This window comes from Chelon labrosus, assembly GCF_963514085.1.
Source record: "Chelon labrosus genome assembly, chromosome: 22".
In the NCBI taxonomy this organism is placed as follows: domain Eukaryota; kingdom Metazoa; phylum Chordata; class Actinopteri; order Mugiliformes; family Mugilidae; genus Chelon; species Chelon labrosus.
Genome location: NC_140355.1, coordinates 21,105,667 through 21,126,141, shown reverse-complemented (window position 1 = coordinate 21,126,141; position 20,475 = coordinate 21,105,667). Strand labels below are relative to the sequence as shown.

At 44.7% G+C, this 20,475-nt stretch overlaps 1 protein-coding gene across 1 annotated transcript in view; it reads left to right on the top strand.

The window, feature by feature from the left end:
- The window catches only part of adamts6 (ADAM metallopeptidase with thrombospondin type 1 motif, 6), a 70,755-nt gene that overhangs the window by 46,660 nt on the left and 3,620 nt on the right, over positions 1-20,475 (top strand). The window contains 8 exon segments of the mRNA XM_084571875.1: positions 1,695-1,818; positions 2,385-2,465; positions 5,198-5,361; positions 8,125-8,263; positions 9,872-10,001; positions 13,734-13,938; positions 14,015-14,191; positions 16,701-16,857. Coding sequence (XP_084428001.1) covers positions 1,695-1,818; positions 2,385-2,465; positions 5,198-5,361; positions 8,125-8,263; positions 9,872-10,001; positions 13,734-13,938; positions 14,015-14,191; positions 16,701-16,857 — 1,177 coding nt within the window.

Sequence of the window (20,475 nt, the reverse complement as noted above, 5' to 3'; positions counted from 1 at the left end):
CAGATAAAGATTTAATGGGCTCCATACGGCCTCCATATAAAAGTTTATTTTGAAGCCAACACGTTTTATATTTACACCGAGTCCATCCTTTTTTTATGAGGCCTCATACCACCTAAAAACACCTGCCGAGTGACTAACAGTCACAGCAGTAACCGCTAATTTAGCTCTGAGTAGATAAGACTCGTGTCATTCTTTAAGGCTAAAACCAGCAGTAGTTTTCCTGAATTTGTAGAATGAAATCACTAAAGGCTCAATAAATTGACATTTTCTTGCATAGTACATATATTTTTACCTTTATTTCAGAGGTTGAGGATGAACTTCCAAGCTCAAGGTTCAAGCATTTTGCTTAACTTCAGTTCAGTCGGCCCAATTCTGCAGAAACTCTGCAGAAGGTTGTACTTCCATGGGACTGAGTGAATGCTGCAGAAATAAAAAAAGGAAAGCCTTGCATTCTGGTGACTTCCTCTATAAACAAACAAGACAAATCCTTCCCGAAAAGCCCTCCTGCACAGACTGTGCCACTCAGCTTTTTTTTTTTTTTTTTTTTTTCCCAGGCTTTATTTGTTTTTAAGTAATAGTTTGACATTTCGGGAAATGTGTTTATTTGCCTTCGTGTTGAGAGTCAGATGAGACGATCATTGAGCATTGCTCTGTTGACTCTGTTATATATATTACTTTGCAGGGCTGCAGCTGGTTAGCTTAGCTTAGCATCAAGATTGAAAACAAGGGGAGTAGGCATACTCTGTCTAAACTCACATAAATACTTTTTCCAGTCCTTCTTAAGCTCAATAATTAAACTTATCTGTTTGATTCATATAAAGCCAAAGAGATTAGAAGAAACTAGATCTGACACTTTAATTAATAATCTTTATGTTTTTTTTTTGTTGCTACATTTGGATCAGGGATTGTTTATAAAGGTGGACAAATTGTCCGTAACTTCTCCCATATGTTTCCTGATGAGCGTTTTTGAAGCTCAGAGTGGTGTTTCTGGTCGCCGCCATCTTGGTCTGACTTCATCTAACTCCCAGCTTATTCATACATGGTTTAAAGAGGTGCAACATGAGTGGAGCTAAGGCTAAAGACAGCTAGCAACCTGTGAGGATGCCTGCCTGTCACTCAAAGCAGCCACGCCCTTAAAATTAAGAACGAATATGATATTCTCACATTTTAACATGGACGTCTATGGGGATTGACTCACTATTGGCGCCAGCCTCTAGTGGTCATACCAGGAACTGCAGTTTCGAACATTTTACTGTTGCTGCTTGGTGAAACCTGATAAATTTGTGTTCTGGGGACACTTTTCTATGTTTCTTAGATTACTCTGCACTGACACATGTTGGATTGCTGGTGAAAATGATTTATATCGAACGTTATTCCATCTCTAAAGACTTTGAATCACTTTTGGAGCCAGCTTCTAGTGGCCATTTCAGAAACTGCAGTTTTTTTGGCTTAATTTTTAAGCCCCTGAGGTGAAACGCTTGTTTTAGACAGAGCTATGCTATCTCTATGCTAAGCTAAGCTAGCTGTGGTTGTTAACAAACAGGCACAAGAGTGTAATCAATCTTCTCTCTGCAGGAAAGTGAATATTCTTTTAAGATAATGGAGCTTGTGCAGACTCCTCAACACTGAATCTTCAGTTTTTAATTCTAACACAGCTGACTGTCATTTTCTGAATGTGTTTGCTTGCCTCAAAGCACGTGGGCTGCGACAACATCCTGGGCTCTGACGCTAAAGAAGACCGATGCCGAGTATGTGGAGGGGACGGCAGCACCTGCGAGGCCACCGAGGGACTCTTCAACGAGTCTCTACCCAGAGGAGGTAAAACACAGCAGCCACCTCAGGGTTTCTATTGGATGTCAGCTGATGTGTTGCAGAGTTAGTGGAGACGACTGTGCATTAAGGAAAACAGACAAAATCAGAAAAAAACACGAGCCAGGAAGATAATCTCCCATGGCTGTTTTTTGCATTTGTCGCCCACTGATTGTTTTTACCTACTCGGAATCATCTTGTCAGAATATAGATCAAAACATAATATTTTTCCCATTAATTACATCATGCACTGAAGAAATCAGGACCAGAGATAGGGACTTGGCCGTAGCATGAGGTCGTCTATAGAGAGCAGGAGAGAAAACATATTTCTCCTTCTATGGTATGGCTAGTAAACCATCTAAAAATACTGTGTGTCTGTGTGACTGCAAAAAAAAAAAAAAAAAAAAAAAAGGAGGGGGGATTGTTTTTGTCCTCCTGCAGGATAGCTTTGCCTTTTTGGGGTGATTTGGAATTTATTCTACACAGTCTGTATGATGATATGTAACATGTCTGTGTTGTAAAATGCATCGCGTGGAAATGAGAAACCTTTAACGGCGCCTGTCCTTCTCTTCCAGGCTACATGGAGGTGGTTCAGATCCCAAAGGGCTCGGTTCACATTGAGATCACAGAAGTTGCCATGTCAAAGAATTATATTGGTAAGTGGCAGCCTTCAAGTGATAGAGTCACACATATAATTAGCGCTTTAAGGAGTATTTTATTAGCCTTGGGACATTGGATGGCATCCAGGGATGGTCCAAACTGGTATATCTTAACGACATCTGGACCTTTGATAGCCTGGAAGCCAATGAGAGCTGATTACGCCCCATAATGAAATCCAAATGGAGTGTTAAACACCAGGCTAAGCATTTGTGAGTTTATGTTAAATCTTTACAACTCTAAGATGGATTGCCATTAAAGTTTGGTGCACATAGCCAGAGGATAAACCCTAAAGACTTTGATGATTTGTTTTAATCTGTCAGTAGCACCTTGACTTTTGTGTTTTTAAGTGAAATAGCTTCACAACAATTGGAATTTTGGTGCAGATATTCATGGTACCTGGAGGATATATCCTGATTTATTTTAAATTTTCTCTCACTCTTTGTCAGGGATGACATGTTTGTTTTTAAGTGAGATAGCTTCAAAACTCCAAAAGGGCCTGCCATGAAATATGGTGCGGATATTCATGGTTCTCAGAGGATAAACCCTTAAGATTTTGCTGATTTCCTTTCATATATGTCTAGCGGCTGGATAATTTGGGGTTTCGTGTTTTTAAGTGTAATATCTACACAGCTCTTGGCAAGAGGATATATCCCAAAGATCTGCAAAGATTTCCTTTACTTTGCCCCTATCATGACAATGAGGTTCACTTTTGTATTTTAAGTGAAATAACTACAAAACTCTTAAAAGCCATCTAATTTGGTGCAGGTATTCATGGTTCTCAGAGGATAAGCTCTTAAGACTTGAGGCTGATTTCATCTAATCTCCATCTAGTGGCTGGATGTTTTGGGGTTTTGTGGTTTTGAGTAAAATATCTACACAACTACATCATGAGTCGTAATGAAATATGGTGCAGATATTCATGGTTCTCAGAGGATAAACTCTTAAGACTTTGCTGATTTCCTTTCATATACATCTAGCGGCTGGAAAACTTGTGGTTTCGTGTTTTTGAAATATCTACACATCTGTTGGATGAATTGGAATGAAATTTGGTGAAGATATTCATGGTTCCTGGAGGATCAATCCTAAATACTTTAATTTCCCTCTAGCATCTCGGTGACGTTGACATTGAGGTTGTTTTTTTGGTGAAACCATTGGATGGATTGCCATGAAATTTGGTGCCCAGAGCATGTTAGCATGCTAACGTTAGCTTTTGGTGAACATTCTCACCTAGCCACAGTTTTAGCTCCTCCTACAAGTGTTAGCATACATTTCAGTCACAATGTTTAAAAAAAACCCATGTGGTTATTCTGATGATATTGACCTGTTAGATGAGTTGCACCTTTGAAAACACAAAATGTTGAAAGAAAAAGACTTTTTCTATGCAGCAGACTAAATATTTATCATGAGGAAGGTCAATAGAAAATGATCTGAAATGATCTTGCTCTTACATGACTTCATAGAGCCACTAGCACGGCTGCAAGTCTCCTCTCGTTGTCGATCCATCAATCGCTGCTAAATCCAGTTTGCAACATCAGGCTGCTTCGTATTATCTGTTCCGCTCTGTGTCGACCACATATCCAGGGATTTCCTTGCGTCTTTGTCGAGAGCAAATCAGAGGATGCCATCGTTTAATCTCCCCATTGCTTTCAGTGAAGCCATAAAAGCAGTAAAACTCTTAAATCTTAAGCTTTGCATGTGTGACAGCTCACTTGGCACCGTCCGGACTCATCCGCTCGCTTTCAGACTAAATAAAAAAAATAAATTATTCGCAACCCTGGCAGCGTCAGAACCAAAACAAATCAGACGACCGGATTCAATTAAGCCGGGCCCTGTGTCTTTTCATTAGCAAGAGAAAGACATGTGACAGCGTGTTGAATTTATAGCGGATGGTGTTGATGGAGGGCTTAAGTTACACTTTGAACCAGGGAGCTGCGTCAGATTTATAGGGCAGTGGTGACAGCTGCCTGGTCCACCAGGATTACAAGGGGATATGATGTCTATATATCAAAGTTTAAAGAGTGCAATTTTGGCGGTTGCGTTGGACTCGATTTTCCCGTCCAAGCAATTTGCAACTGTGTTATGAGTCTCATCTGTGACCTCAGTGATAATGATAATATTTTTCTTTCGTGTAGCATTGTCTGAGTCGTTGTCTCTGTTTAGGGCAGAAGAGTTTGCATTTGACTAAATGAGACGATACAAATCTAGAGGCTGGGATACTGGTGAAGACGTGTGTAAACGAAAAAAAAATTCACAGTGCCCTCAATCAGTGCCAGATGTGCAGAAAAAGACACGTTCAAGAGCGGTAAACTATTGTTCATGTAAACTGCGTGAGCGCTGCAGAGGGGGGGATCTGCAGAGCACGAGTCAGAAGAGAGTCAGAATAGCCAGTTGTTTGGACTGTTTCTCCTCAATTTGGCCCCATTTCAATGCGGAGAAAGTGGATATTTTCAGATCTGTTGTGCTTGGAGACCGGCTTTTGTTTTGACAACCAGACAGAGTGGTATTCATGAGCTTCGTCCTGGCTTTCACCTGAACTGTGCTGTCTTTCTCTTCTTAAATTAGACGCATGTACGTGTCGGCGCTCGTGAATGTCTTCGTTGGCAGCGTCTCTCTCTCTTTCTCTCTCTCTGTGTTTGTTTCTGTCGAGACGTCAAGCCATCACTGACATCAGGGAGGATGATGAAGAGGAGCAATGGCAATGACATCACTTCTGTTTCTGTGATTGTAGCTTTGAAATCCGAAGAGGATGATTACTACATCAACGGAGCGTGGACCATCGACTGGCCCAGGAAGTTTGACATCGCAGGGACGGCCTTCCACTACAAGAGACCCTCTGATGAACCAGAGTCTTTGGAGGCGCTGGGGGCTACCACTGAAAACCTGGTCGTCATGGTAACATACTTGTTTCTTTGTTTAACGCACAGTAAAATCCAGCGAACTTGTCAAAATTAAGCTTTTGTCATTGTCTGTGTCATAGGTCTGTAGAGTCGAATACGAAAGCTGGTCTAAAATGATCATGAAGTTGAAAATGCACATTACAATCTCATAATTCAACCGTTTTTTTCTTTGAAATCTTCGTTTTGATTGTAAATATACTCTGACATACTCTGTCACAGTGCAGCAGGAGTCTAAAGTTGTGTTTGCATTCGCTGGTACTCACAAAAACACATTGTTGGCGCCCTGAACTCCAACAAATGTGTTTAAAGCAAATCTTTAAACACACAGAACAGATTTTTGGAGCATTTTTACGTACGTAGCATCGTTTACATCCATTTTTACCAGCTTGCAGCGTTCTTCTTCTTTGGTGCCTTTGCAGGTGCATTGCTACACACACTTAGAACACTTACTGACACTTGACGCTCAGTGAATTGGGGTGAAACTGTTAGCATGAGTACGTCACATGCATACGCTAGAGGTTGAATGACTTCAGATTTTTTTAAGTCGACTAATATGTGGTGTTGACGTTGATTAGTCAATGACTTCACACATAAAAACACAGTAGAACGTAGTGAAATCTATATTCTTGATGTGAATACGTATTGTAGCGTCTCACACAAAATAAGCTACGGAGGCTTTTCTGCAAGTTTATTGAATCTTGAACACGGGATACTGTCGGCTGTAGATCACGTCAGCACCATAAACACCGTCAGTCACTGCTGATACGTGACTCTCGCTCGGCAAACTCTCAGCTCTACCATAACTTCTGTCTTTCGCGTGGTGCATTCAATGACATCAAGGACAAAAAAAAACACGCTCTACAACCACAGCAACAATGTCAACTAATAGAACACAACAGCTTATCAATACTGGGTGCTGCAGATATGTTTAGCCTATAGATTTATAGCATTTGATAGTACTTCATCAGCGTGTTGTAAGAGGATAATGTAGCCAAGATAAAAAAACTAAATACGGTATATCTCTGGCACGTTTTTGGTGTATAGCAGCTAAAGGTCTAATAACTTTATCAAACTGTGCAGCCTCCTTCTCTCTGTTACCACAGGACGTTTGGTGAAGTTGTTAACTGACTGCTGTCCAGAGGATTTGGACCGTTCCTCTGCTAGCGTTAGCGGATGCCTTTTCAGATGCGTGTGAATTGTAGTAGTACATTGTTGTATTTCAGGACACGGTAGAATGGGCTTCATCTTTAATGAAGTATTTCCAAACACCTGATGAACCACTGCTAGTTTGCTGCAACGACCCACTGGGCTCCTTACCTGTCTTCTAGGATGCATTGATGTTGTTATTGTTACTAGTCGACTTCCTGTTTAAAGCATCATGGTTAGCCGCTACAACTCCTAGCATACGCACCTGCATATTTTTTTTGTTAGCCTGAAACCTGCTGCCTGTTGATCCTGCCATCGAATGTGTATAAAGATGGACAAACCCTCTGTGACGTCACTTATGGGTTCCTGAAGAGTAGATTAGGTGGCTATGGCCATCGCCATCTTGGCCATGCTCCACTTAAATCACAGCTAAATTAAAAAAACGGTGCAGAATGAGTAGAAGTGAGCCAGGCGGGTGACGCCAAGAAGACAGCTAGCAACCTATGAACTGAGACCAAAAACAGCTGTTGATTGACTCAGTTTTGTAGCCGGCCTCAAGAGGACATTTGAGGAACTGCAGCTTGTGGCACTTTGCACCAGGAGATTTGCAGCTGCTTGGTTTCTGCAGGATGATCGGACGTTTGTTCTTATTTTTATTCTGTAGCTTCTCCCTCAAAGTTCTAGCAGTTTCCTTTATCGCCCTTCCTCGTGCATGTCTAAATTCTTCTTCTCAAACAATATTACAACACTGGTAGCTGAAGATTTCACTGATTAAATGATGGAAGTATTCCAGACACGAGAAAACAACTCCTCTTAGTTTGCAGCTTTATTTAAATCTTTTCAGCTGTGTGCTGTTGGTCCGTCTCAGTCCACTTAACCTCAACATCTGGCTGTTAACCTGAGGTGACCCCAAGCCAGCGGTTTGGGGTTAAAAGCTATTCAAATGTGGATAGTCTAAAAAGTATTTTTGGCCCGAGAGCGAACTTAATGCGACTTGATTTGTTTTGAACGTCTCGCATGTGCACATGTCGGCGTGGATGCACACGTTATCTTAAATAAGTGTATGAGTGGATCAGCTCAGCATTTTCTCGTCTTCACTGAAAAAAACCCCAAAAAAAACAGACCACACAGCATCTCTGTAATAGAGAAGCGATGGCCATTCAACCGCTGGCCATTTCTTTGCGGCTCACAAATCTCAACTCGCTCAGACTCGCTCTGCGTCCAGCAGACTGATAGAAACCCACAAGATCACACTAATGTGGACGACTCTGTTGCTCTCAGCTCGAGGAGAGAGGGGGGTTTAAAGGGGGTTTTCACCCATATCTAAACTGTTTTCATTCACTCCTAACTGTACATTAACTACACCGGAGTTAGAGATGAGCTGGCAGACATACTAATCCATACTGATCTGCATTTATGGGAGATAGAGACATATTTTTCTTTCAGGTGCTGCTGCAGACTAATAGAGATGAGTAAAAAGGTGTTAGAAGACAGATTAAACCACTTTCTGCTGACATTTTAACTCCGTACCCAACTATTAATGCAGGTTTTAGAACATAAATCCACTTTATTTTAATTTTTTTAATATACATTTTAACCTCCGTCCCTGCAGGTCCTCCTTCAGGAACAAAACCTCGGGATACGATACAAGTTCAACGTCCCCATCCAGCGCACGGGCAGCGGTGACAACGAGGTGGGCTTCTCCTGGCACCACCTGCCCTGGTCTGAATGCTCCGCTACCTGCGCCGGAGGTAAGTCAACGCTCGGCTGTCTTCTGGACTTCAGACGGTTCCTGGCTCCAGAAACCTCCACGTTGCTCGGCTGAACTTTTGCTCACGCACTCGTGTTTTCTCCGCCTTCCGTGCAAATGAAATATCCGCTCTTCAGGTGTTGGCCTGCTGGAGAATGCAAAATCAGTCCAAATTTTGCATGTTAAATTGGCCCACATGTATTTTTTAATCAGCTGCATACAAATTACTGCAAAAAAACAAAAAAAAACCTCGACCTTCTGATGAGCTCTGGTTTCCTTTTAAAAAAGAGCACTCCAAGCATTTTGGCGTTGAGTGCCATAACACGCTGTGGGTGTTTAAATTCCTTCTGAATAACCTTTTGCAAACATTTAATACTTTCGTACCGTGTGTGTGTGTGTGTGTGTGTGTGTGTGTGTGTGTCATTCTGTAAATCTTCCACAACCAATATTTCCACAAATGCTGAAGAGCAGTGCGCGGAAACCCGGTATCATAATTGGTGATGGGTTTCCAGAATCATTCAATATGTATATTATCCATATTTTAGCCGGCGGTAATGAATATGGTGTAAGCGCTGCGAGTGAGCTGCTCTGCATAGCTTCGGGTTTACCAGTGCAGCGCGGGGATGCGGCCGCTCCTCCGGGGCTCTTGTCCTGCGAAGTCAAACATTCAGCGTCTGGAACCGCAGCGAAATGTTGACCACGGCCACAAGAATGACTAAACCAAACCTTTTAGCCCAAAAGCAATGGGTTTCATGTAACAATAAATAGGGTTTCTTCCCAGTTGTCAAGCGTGGCCTGGACGGGTTTGTAATATTTTGTAAAAGCATGACTGAATAAGCATGTGGGTTTTTCTCTGAGGAAGGATTTCCAAGTCCGGGGTTTGAAGCTATTCCTTAGATGGGGGAAGCACGCACGGCCTTCCCAGCGTCATAAACATGCCTTTGCATTGTTTATCCAAATGATCTAATTTGTGTCTCCGGCCGCGCGCAGCTTTAAATCAGCGACGTGTTATTGAACCACACACACTCTGGATGGAGCTAGCTCAGCTCATCACGAAGCGTTGTTTAATATATCAGTGCAGTCATAAAATCTATGGAAAACACCCTCTGACAGCCGCACGACTGAAACGCTTTCACCCCATGCTTCGCACTATTCCACTAAACTGTATTTCAACCGAGAGCAGATTTTTCTTTACTTCACGGGCACACACACACACATCCATATCTCATTTCATCTGCCAGACGAGTCTGCTGTGGGATACGTCCCATGAGGGTCCAGACAGACCCTTTCTTAGCTGGTATGCTATACACACAAAACACACACACACACACACAGTGGGAGGCGTGACACCGATACGGTAGCCCTCACTCTCTCCGGTGGAAGCCAAAGTAAAGAGCTCTCTGCTCTGTAAAAGTGATTTGCCAACATATCCTGCAAAGAATCAGGAATTTACATGTCTGGATTTACTACAGACTGAAAACGATACCATCCTCCGCTCAAACACGGCGGCCGGCCTCCGTGTTCCTGAAGGGGGAGAACAGCTGAGCTCCATGCCGACTTATTGATCAGTCTTTCTCACCTCCTTCCCTCCCTCCCTCTTCCCCGGCAGGCACCCAGAAGCAGGAGGTGGTGTGCAAGAGGCTGGACGACAACTCGGTGGTGCAGAACAACTACTGTGACCCAGACAGCAAACCTCCAGACAACCAGAGAGACTGCAACACTGAGCCGTGTCCTCCAGAGTACGTACACTTCATGGTTGTTTTTTAATTATCAGCTCGGGAGATACGGAAAAACATGACTGAAATTATACTCATCGTTTCACCACTAGGTCCTAATCGCCAGCAGCCCCTGATTTGTTCAGATATTTTGGATGAGAAACATTTTTCTGAAAACTTCTAGAGAGCTTTGATTCATCCTAAAATGTCAGCTTTAAGCAATAAACTGTCATATTTTCATCTGATATGTGCACAATAGATAGATTTGCATTGAATCGGGGTCGTTTCTGGCCACCTGATGAATAAAAGTACACATTTTCATGCTTTTAGCTCTGGTTTGGGTCTCTACCAGCTGAAGTCTCTTAAAGGGGCGCCCACACAGGATGTGACCAGCAACAATGATGTGGCAACAAAACCATGGAATATTGATATAAAAAGACAAGAATAGCAATGACAAGAGTCTGGTGAAGTGGGCAGGCAGGAACCTGGAAAGTTGAACGAATCTCAACTTTGAGGTGACGCGATGACCAATGTCCCCTTCTTTGGTTCCTACCAATAAATTCACCACGCTTTCAGTTGACTTTGATGCCAAGAACTAGCTCCTTGAAAACATTTTGGGCGGGAAATACACCGATCAGCCGCAACATTATGACCACTGACAGGTGAAGTCAACAACATTGACCATCTTGTGACAATTCAGCGTTCTGCTGGGAAACCTTTGGACCTGGTATTCATTGGTGTGGATGTTACTTAGACATGTAGCACCCACCTAGACCAGACCAGGCACCCCCACCCCGACCAGACCAGGCACCCCCACCCCATAGCAATGACACTCCTTGATGGCAGCAGCCATCCCCAGCAGGATGCAGCCACAAAAACACTTTAGGAACAACTCAAAAAACATGAAGAACAGCACAAGGTGTTGACCTGGCCTCCAAATTCACTAGATCCCAAACTGATCAAGTATCTGTGGGATGATCCACAGAGGCCCCTCCCCTCAAAGGCCCCCCCACTAACAACATCCTGTTCCCAGACACCACAGGACACCCTCAGAAGACCCATGTCCATTCTCTGATGAGTCACCACAAGGGAGACCCACACAATATTAGGAAGGTGGTCATAATGTTACGCCTGATCGGTGTATGTACAAGAATGTAACATAGGCAACCAGAGCCTGCAACGTCCACTAGTGACCAACTGTCACCCACAAAGATATGGAAGACGACGCTAGCGCTTAAAATGCTAACTGCTCCAATATGTTCATTAGCTTCTTGTTAGCATCCAAATCCCAAAGACTGAAAGAAATAACCAAAACAAGACACTAAAACGCTCTGCTCTCGTTGACATTTGAAGTAAACGTGGAAAGTCTAAGTTGAGTTTTTTCCATAAAAATGAGACTGACTCGCGATATTAATTCGCCTTCAATGAGCCCTGGTTGTAAAATGTGTTTGGAGGAAAATAAAGAAATGAAATGTCAGTGATTTATAACTTCATATGTTAACTATTTTCAAGGGTTCGCCTCGTGCCAAAAACAAGAGCCCCGAAAGTGACCACCTGTGTTTGATTGTTTTGGCTCCGTCCACCGAAACCTCGAGGGGGGGAGGGGGGAGCGCACACGTACACAGGTGGAATAATGTGAACTCGCGTTTGGTGGCCAAGCGTCCGTTAAACCCAGACTCACTTCGATCACATCTGGAGAGATTAGTTTCAGAATATCTGACACTTCTTCGGCGTCCGATAGTGTTCTAATAAATCCACTGTATCAGCGGTAATTTGCTCAGACAACAGTCCCGGGTTTATTTATCTCCCCATCTGTGTTCGGTGGATGCAGACTCGCGGTGTCTCATTTATTTTGATTAGGCCGTGCGCTCTGAGTTATAGCTCGCACATGGCATTTGTGTCTGTTAGGAAGGCAAACACCTCTCGCTCAGCGTCAAGCAAAGGGCCGGCTGAAGGAGGCCGTGTAAACACAATTGTTTTAGAATAGCCAGCGGTTTTACGGGCTCGGGTAATGAACGCCAACACAGATGTTTGAACACGTCGTTAATTCTGTATACATTCCTTCAGATGATGTAACACCTCGCAGCCTGGATGTGTTTGGAGGACTGTTGTCTGAGTGGGTCCGTGATATTAATTGCCAACTCTTGAGGCAAGAGGATTGAATAAGACTGACCTGGGATGACATCGCAGATGTAATAGACTCATCAGCGTCAGGGTTTAATATCTGCAAGGCAGCAAGAGATGAAGATGGATGTCGATGATTAGCCTAGCCTTACTAGCTTATCCAACACAATGAGATTCCTAGAAAGCAGTTTTAAAGATCACTGTATCCCCGGTTGTTGCCATCTTGGCTCCTGTTTTAATTTAAAGCGTTAAGGGAGCTGAGTCGGGTGAGAAGGACACCCATCTGTCACTCAAAGTAGCCACGCCTCTTTAATATAATTTAAAAGTTATATAAAAGTTCTACCCCATACAGTTGTCAAGAATGGAGAAACCAAAACAGTTTTTTCATACCAGGCTGTAGGAAAAATGGATTCCATTAAGTCAGCCATGGAGCTCCCCCTGGTGGCCTGGCTGCAGTATAGGTCATAAGCTCCGCCCCCTCCATGTTAGTGGGTGGGACTTGGGCCAAACTAAAAAACACATTTTAGGTAGTTAATATAACGCTGACGCATGTGTCTGTTTTTCTGAGTAGTTTTGTTTTAGTTATTTGACGTTATAAAAACAGGATGTGACATCATGATGACTGACAGTTTTCACTGACAATAAAAATAAATAAATACATAAATATAGTGTATAATCAAACATTTCTTAGTAGCTGGTGGAGGTAGAGCAGACGCAGCATTAACCAAACGCTAACACCGCTGCAGAAAAAGCAAGTAGAGCTCCCCCTGGTGGCCGGCTGCAGTGTAGGTCATAAGCTTCGCCCCCTCCATGTTAGTGGATGGGACAGGAATGTGAGAGTAGAAATAAATAAATAAAGCAAATGCAGTGTATAATTAAACATTTCTTTGTAACTGGATCTCTGGACTCTGGATCTAAACTTGCAAGATGCCGCCGCACGTATACCCGGGATACTATCATCAATTTGAGGCGCAGCGTCCATTGTTTTTTCCCCCCTATGGAATTGACTCACGTTTGGAAGCAGCCTCTAGTGGCCATTAGTGGAACTGCAGGCTGATCCAGCTACGTAAATTCCTCTAAACCACGAATGGCCATGTTTACATCAGTGTTTGTTTGTGCACCGGTTAAACAGATGATGTCCTTATTTCCTTGTGCTTCCAAGTCTCCATTGGAGGCTATAAGCTAAATGTCCTCAGACATGAGACTGGTATTGATTTTTGCAGCTGCTTTTCATTTCATATTTTACTTTTAGCCGTCCATATTCCCAAACAAATGTCCAGTTGATGAAACACGGTAAACTCTTTAGACTTTAGGAGGCTCTAGAGGGTCTGTGACTCTACTTACTGATGAATTTTATGCAAAGTTTCCCGTAACAGTGCAGATACAAGACCTGAATTGATTTTTAAAGAAAAGCCTAAAAGAAATACCTGCTGTATATGATCTTTGCCCAGATTTATTCATCTGAAATTGGCAATTTTTTTATTTAAATCAGGAAGTAGGATCTTGTGAACTTTATGTGCCTTCTTTGCCCTTCTGACTATGATGAGGTATCCTGTTGGTGAAGAGGTAATGACAAGTAGCCTCATAAAAGTCACAGAAACTTTTTACAACAGTCGTGCTTCTCCCCTGCAGGTGGTTTATTGGCGACTGGTCGGAGTGCGGGAAGACGTGCGACGGCGGGACGAGGACGAGGACGGTCCTGTGCATCAGGAAGATCGGTCCCGCCGAGGAGGAGACACTGGAAGACACCCACTGTCTGACTCACCGGCCGATCGAAAGAGAGTCCTGCAACAACCAGTCCTGCCCGCCCAAGTGGGTCACACTGGATTGGTCTGAGGTGAGGAAAGGATTTTATTTTTCTGTTTTCTTTAGCTCACTGTGCCGCCCCCTCACACCTTCTCCTCTGTCTTCAGTGCACGCCCAAATGCGGCCCCGGCTTCAAGCACCGCATCGCCCTGTGTAAGAGCAGCGACCTGACCAAGACGTTCCCGCCGGCGCACTGTCCCAGCCACAACAAACCTCCGGTCCGAATCCGCTGCAGCCTAGGACGCTGCCCCCCTCCCCGCTGGATCCCCGGTGAATGGGGTCAGGTAAGACTTGCAGCTCCTGAGAAATCACGCAAGAACTCCGTCTTATTTTTTAGCGAGCGAGCGGCGCAGTACGCCGGGTAATCCTTTAAAAGGATAGCTTGAATGTTTAACAGACAAAAACATGCACGGATAGATTCCATGTGTCTGTGAGTGGTTAGTATAATTTACACCTGATGACATAGAGGGGGGGTTCCACTCAAGTCCGTGTCTGCGTAGAGGCTGTGTTTGGGAGTCCATGAGCTCCTGCAGGCCTGGAGTGTGTGATGGGTGGCAGTAATATCCTTCTGGCTGTTTGAAGTTTATCTCTGCCTCAGACCAGACCTCCCCTCCCTCCCTCCGCCTCCCCTCCACCCTCCACCCCAGTCACTTCCAGGAACAGCATTTTGAGGAAGACAGAGGAGCAGCCTTCTCGTGCTCGGCCTGATGTGACTTAGTGCGCTCAGGGAAAAAAGAAAAGCTGCTGAGCACTTTACAACACAGCTGACTCATGTTGGTGGGAGGACGCCAACAAGTCGTGCGTCAGAGATAGTAGCTTGTTATTTTGTAGGGTTTGTTAATAAAGAGGATCTTTTAAACAGAGCGCTCTGATGTTTAGAAGGCTTCGTGAGCTGCGCTGCTCGGGTCAGATGTCAAAGGTCAAGAAGAGATTCTCCCCGCGTCGGACACGTCAGTTAAACTCCTCTGAGGCTCAATCAGAGCCAATAAACAGAGCAGAGCTGGCTGATAACCTCGCCGTGGTCCATCAGAGGACGGGTTTACCTCACCGAGCAACAGCTGGACTCTGCTCTTCTTTTCTTTTGAGGCTGTAATCACAAGCTTCACCTTCTCTGCTCCTGTCCTTTTACTTTTCGGCCTTCGAAAGCATCAGCGAGAGGGGCGGGGGAGATTGTTGCCAGCCCCTGAGCAGATTGATCTCCCAGGCCAAAAAAGGTCACCGGTTCCACCGCCGCCACTTAAGTTGCACCACTGACGTACGCCATCTGTCTTGGCCGCCGGCCGGGCCCTTAATAAGACACTCTAATTGGGAAGGGATGACATGAAGGCTCAGTGATCTGAGGGAGGTGGAGGGGGATCATTGAAGGTGACTGGAAAGACTGGTTTCATGTCAAAACACTCGGACGTGAGCCCAGGGTGATGGCCGACAGGTGTGTTGTTTTTATACTCACCTTTATTGTCCTCATTCTGCAAAAGAGTTGACTACAGTAGACTGCAGCTGGCACTCATTTAGAGAAGTTAGAGGCAGGGCTGACTTTTCAGTTTGCATCTTCTGCAGAAGAATCTGGTCGGATGTGGACCACGTGCTGATGGAGATGCCTACAGGTTGCTTTTATCAGGACTTAACATGTCAAACTGCAGTGTTTGGACACTCGCTGGCAAACTAATCCTAAATAAGTGAGCAGTAATCCCTGCAGACGCATGTGCAAACATATTAAAAGCTGAAGCAACAGGCAAACGGCAAAAGGCTTTACTTTTTCTTGAAGACCTTCACGTCCGAACGTCTTCTTCGGCTCTAATGTCGCACGACTAGAGTCTCAGTCTCCAGTCTCAGTGTGTGAAACCTTTTGGAGACAGACGTTAAAGACTGCGTTGTCAATGCACGATAAATTAAATCCACTGCTTTCAATTTTACATCAACGGCTTCCTTCCCTTCCTCTTTGCGTGTTCTCTGCATGAAATGTGGATGTTGTTGTTCAAAAAAAGAGTGTCCCTTGTCCTTCAGGTGTACTCCTCTGATTCCAGGTGATTATCTGGTTGTTTAACAGAGAGCCACAGAAGTTCCAACTCCACACCAGCCATCTCTCGTGACAAAGGTCCATTAACAACCCAATGCTGACCAAATTTTTTACAGTTAATGGTTCTTTAATGACCGTAAATATAATTGGAGGTCATAGATATTAAGACTGTGGTCCAGTTCCGGTCCACGTCCCTGTTCAGAGAGGATTATTTTCCAATTTGATGTAGATGGCTTCCTTTACTCCTCTTTAAAACCATCTGTCTTCTCTTTGGATAAAAAGTCAAAGTTTGTAAAGAGGTGTGCATGCAGAACAGGTGCATCCACAGGGTAGTTTAGCATCTAACCCCAAGTGCAAATAGCAGCAAGTGCAACATTAACCCAACTGAAGGGGACCAAGCCATGACTGGCTGTTGGACTTTGCGGTTCCTCCAGGTTTTGCGGAAAGAGATAAACACGCCTCAACACAAAATACCTGCGTGCAAGAGATTACAGGGTACAACAGGATATAAAATCAAGAGAAAGACAAAGTTTATGTGTTGATTTGAAGCTGGGAACCAGAGTCAAGCAGCCATGTGAATCCCATCGGGGCTGAAGGTGACTCTGGCTGGTTCTGTCTGCTCGCTGCCTCCAGTGATTGGTTGATTGGATCAAGTGGGTGCGTGAGGGCAGTGCAGCCTCCCTGCCCAGAAACTCGGGGTCAGAGAGGAAGGATGGTCCACGCTCACCTCGTTAAACCCATTGGCTTAATGTGCTCCTTCTTCTTTCTTGTTTCAGTGCTCGGCGCAGTGTGGCCTGGGCCAGCAGATGAGGACGGTGCAGTGCCTCTCCTACACGGGGCAGCCGTCGAATGAGTGCACCGAGTCCCTCCGACCCACCACCATGCAGCAGTGCGAGAGCAGGTGCGACGCCACCCCGATCTCCAACGGCGACGGTAAGCTCTGGACTCGGCAGAACGGTGCATCATTCAAATGTGAACGCGCGTTGAGCTGCTCTTACACACACACACACAAAAAAAACTGATTTTAAAGCTTATAAACTGTCTCTATCTCCATCTCCACCGTTCTACTATGACCTAAACACACTTGGATGACACACTCCTCTACATTTTGCCAGCTACATTAATCTTTCCAGCGAGGTTGGCTCCTGGTCAAAGCGGAGCGGCTCAGCCCTCCATATACACTTACACATGATGGATGGCTATTCAGATGCACAGAGAAGGGCCCTTCGATTAGCCTGAATGGAAAACGTGAGCAGCGTTTACAGGCTGGCTAATGGGATTAGCTGTGGGCTAATTGTTCCTTTACGGACAGGCAGTGAGGCAATGTCTCGTTTCATTTGGCTCCGAGGAGGCAGGGGCCGAAGCCTAATAAGGGAAGACACTCTGATCGTGATAAGGCATTTAGAGCGCTGCCTGAGCGGCATCCAGCGAGCGCTTTGTGTGTGAGCTCGCATCGCAGCGATGGCAGTCGGCCCAGCCGGTGAACGGGGCCAGGATCTGTCTCGGTCTCGGCCGCCGAGTCCAAGTATAGCTGCAGGGTTTTATTCTGACGGGGCCCCAGGGAGACGGAGCAGTCCTCGTGTAGCAGGTTAGCCCCAGTTTGTGCCTCTCGTATTTTATCTGTACGTATCCGTCACGGTGATAACAATCCCATTTTCCTACAAATACACCAGGATATTCTTTTGAATCCAGGTTGTTTAAGAAGTTAAATTTATTCTGAAGGTATTTCCTGAATCCTTAGAGACTCTTTTAAACCACCTCAGTGAAAGAATACTCATTTGTTGCACAATAAAGGAAGAAGATTTGAACCTTTTTCCTACGTTTCTGAGACTCAAGACCCTAATCAAAGTTGAGAAAATTATCCTTTTTTCTATTAACCATGTATTTTTGCATAGTTATAGATATTGGAAATGAGAAAATGTTTAATTTCTGTTCACATTTATGCAAATTGTGTGAGATCACATGTCATTTCTAGCTGCTAGTTCTGTATGGATTCAGTTTTTCATGCTGCAGCTGGAATATTTTTTTTTGAGAATTCTGGAAATACCTTTAGAGCATTAGTCATAAAAGCGCTAGTGCAATGAATTTTAGAAAGATGAGGCAAAACGTGGCGAGTTTGAGCTCATTACTTAACTGTTCAGCCTGTAGCTAGCCACCACCGCTAGTTTTCCCGCAAACTCTGTAGGCTAGCTTGGAATTTAGCAGCTAAATAGCTAGATGGTTTCGCTCTGGAGTTGGTGGAGACCAAAAGTGGAGCTAAAAGAAAGGTGAATATTGGATCATGTTACAGCGTAGAGGTCGAACTGTTCAAAAGCTGTGGTTGTTAGCGGTTGTTAGCGGTGGTGAGGTAAACTTGAGGGGACACAAGAGTAGAATTACGAGGAGAAACATCCACATGACCAGAGGTCGTTGGCGAGACACAGGTGAGACTAATGAGGGCGGAGCACACAAGGAGAAACCAATCAAACAATCAGAAAAGGACAAGAAACACCAACGAAAAAGATTAGAAAACAAAAACAGGAAACACAAACAACTTCTTTCTTGTCATATAAAGGAGATAATACATCTGTCTAACTCATCCCTGTACTACTTCACATCATTGCTTCATGTCATTTTGGTGCAATGCTTGGTGCAACTACTACTGGAGGTACTCTTTTATTCATGATATTCATAAATAGGTGGTTTAGGCTTCTGCGTCAATTTGACGGCGTAGCTACGGCAACAGCGTAGACCCTACGTAGACCCTCGCGCCATAGCCTGACGTCACTTCCCCAGAAATGTAACTGTGCGTTGCGGCGACGCAGACCGCAAGAGCTGTGATTGGTTCGCTGGGTAGCAGTGTGTTTCCGCTTTAGTATGTCCAGCTGCTTCTCCGTCTCCGCAATTTTCTAATTGATTGTTTTGGATCAATAATAATAATAATAATAATACATTTTATTTAAAAGCGCTTTTCAAGATACTCAAAGACACTTTACATAAAAAGGACATCAAATTAGCAAAACAATGTGAAATATAACATCAAAAACACAATAAACTGAGCTAAACATTAAAAGCAATTTTAAAAAGGTGTGTTTTTGTCAGAGATTTGAAGGTAGGAAGGTCGGTACAGTCGCGGATGTGTTTGGGGAGAGAGTTCCAGAGGGAGGGGGCAGCTGCAGAGAAGGCTCTGTCGCCCCAGGTTCGATGCTTGGTCTTGAGTGGTGGAGTAAGGAGGTTTGCGTCACATGAACGGAGGCTGCGGGATGGATTGTGGCGATGGAGCAGGTCAGTGAGATAGGAAGGGGCCTGGTTATGGAGGGCTTTGTGTGTGAGGAGGAGGATTTTGAACTGAATACGCTGTGGAACTGGGAGCCAGTGGAGTTTCTGGAGGACAGGAGTGATGTGATCACGGGAGCGGGTGTGGGTGAGCAGACGTGCAGCAGAATTTTGGATGTACTGAAGTTTATTTAAAGTTTTGGATGGTGTGCCATAGAGGATGCTGTTGCAGTAGTCAATTCTGGAAGTGATGAAGGCGTGAATGAGGGTTTCAGCAGCAGAGAAGGAGAGTGATGGACGGAGTCGGGCAATGTTCTTGAGGTGGAAGAAGGCAGTTCTGGTGATTTGATTGATGTGATGATCAAAGGAGAGGTTACTGTCAAAGATGACTCCGAGGTTGCGGCTGTTGGGGGATGGAGACAAGGTGGAGTTGTCGATGGTGAGGCGGAAACTGTCTGTGGTGTTGTTGAGGGATTTGGGGCCGATAATGATTAGGTCTGATTTGTCACAATTTAGTTTGAGGAAGTTGATCTGCATCCAGGATTTGATGTCAGCGAGGCAATTGGAGAGAGTGGAAAGAGTGGCGGGAGTGATGGAGTTGGTGGAGATATAAAGCTGGACGTCATCAGCATAACAGTGGAAATGGAGACCGTGGTGGCGAATGATGTTGCCAAGGGGGAGCAGGTAAAGTATGAAGAGGAGAGGACCAAGCACCGATCCCTGGGGGACACCTTGGGACAGAGGAACAGTGGAGGAGGTGCAGTTGTTGATGTGGATGAATTGTTGTCGGTCTGAGAGGTATGATTTGAGCCAGGAGAGTGCAGTGCCAGTGATGCCGAGGGAGGACTCAAGGCGGGAGAGGAGAATGGTGTGATTTATGGTGTCGAAAGCTGCAGTGAGGTCCAGGAGGATGAGGATGGTGAGCTGGCCGGAGTCTGCGGAGAGGAGGATGTCATTGGTGACTTTCAGGAGGGCTGTTTCGGTGCTGTGTTGGGAACGGAAACCGGATTGAAATGGTTCGAACAGGTCATTTGAGCAGAGGTGGGTTTTGAGTTGTGTGGCGACAATACGCTCCAGTATTTTGGACAGAAAGGGGAGATTGGAGATGGGCCGGAAGTTCGACAAGATGTCAGGGTTGAGTCCAGGTTTTTTGAGGATGGGGGTGATAGCAGCCAGTTTGAGTGAACGGGGGACTGAGCCAGACCTGAGGGAGGAGTTGTTGATTTCTGTGATGAGTGTGGAGATGGCTGGTAAAGAGTCCTTAATGAGGTGAGATGGGATGGGATCCAGAACACA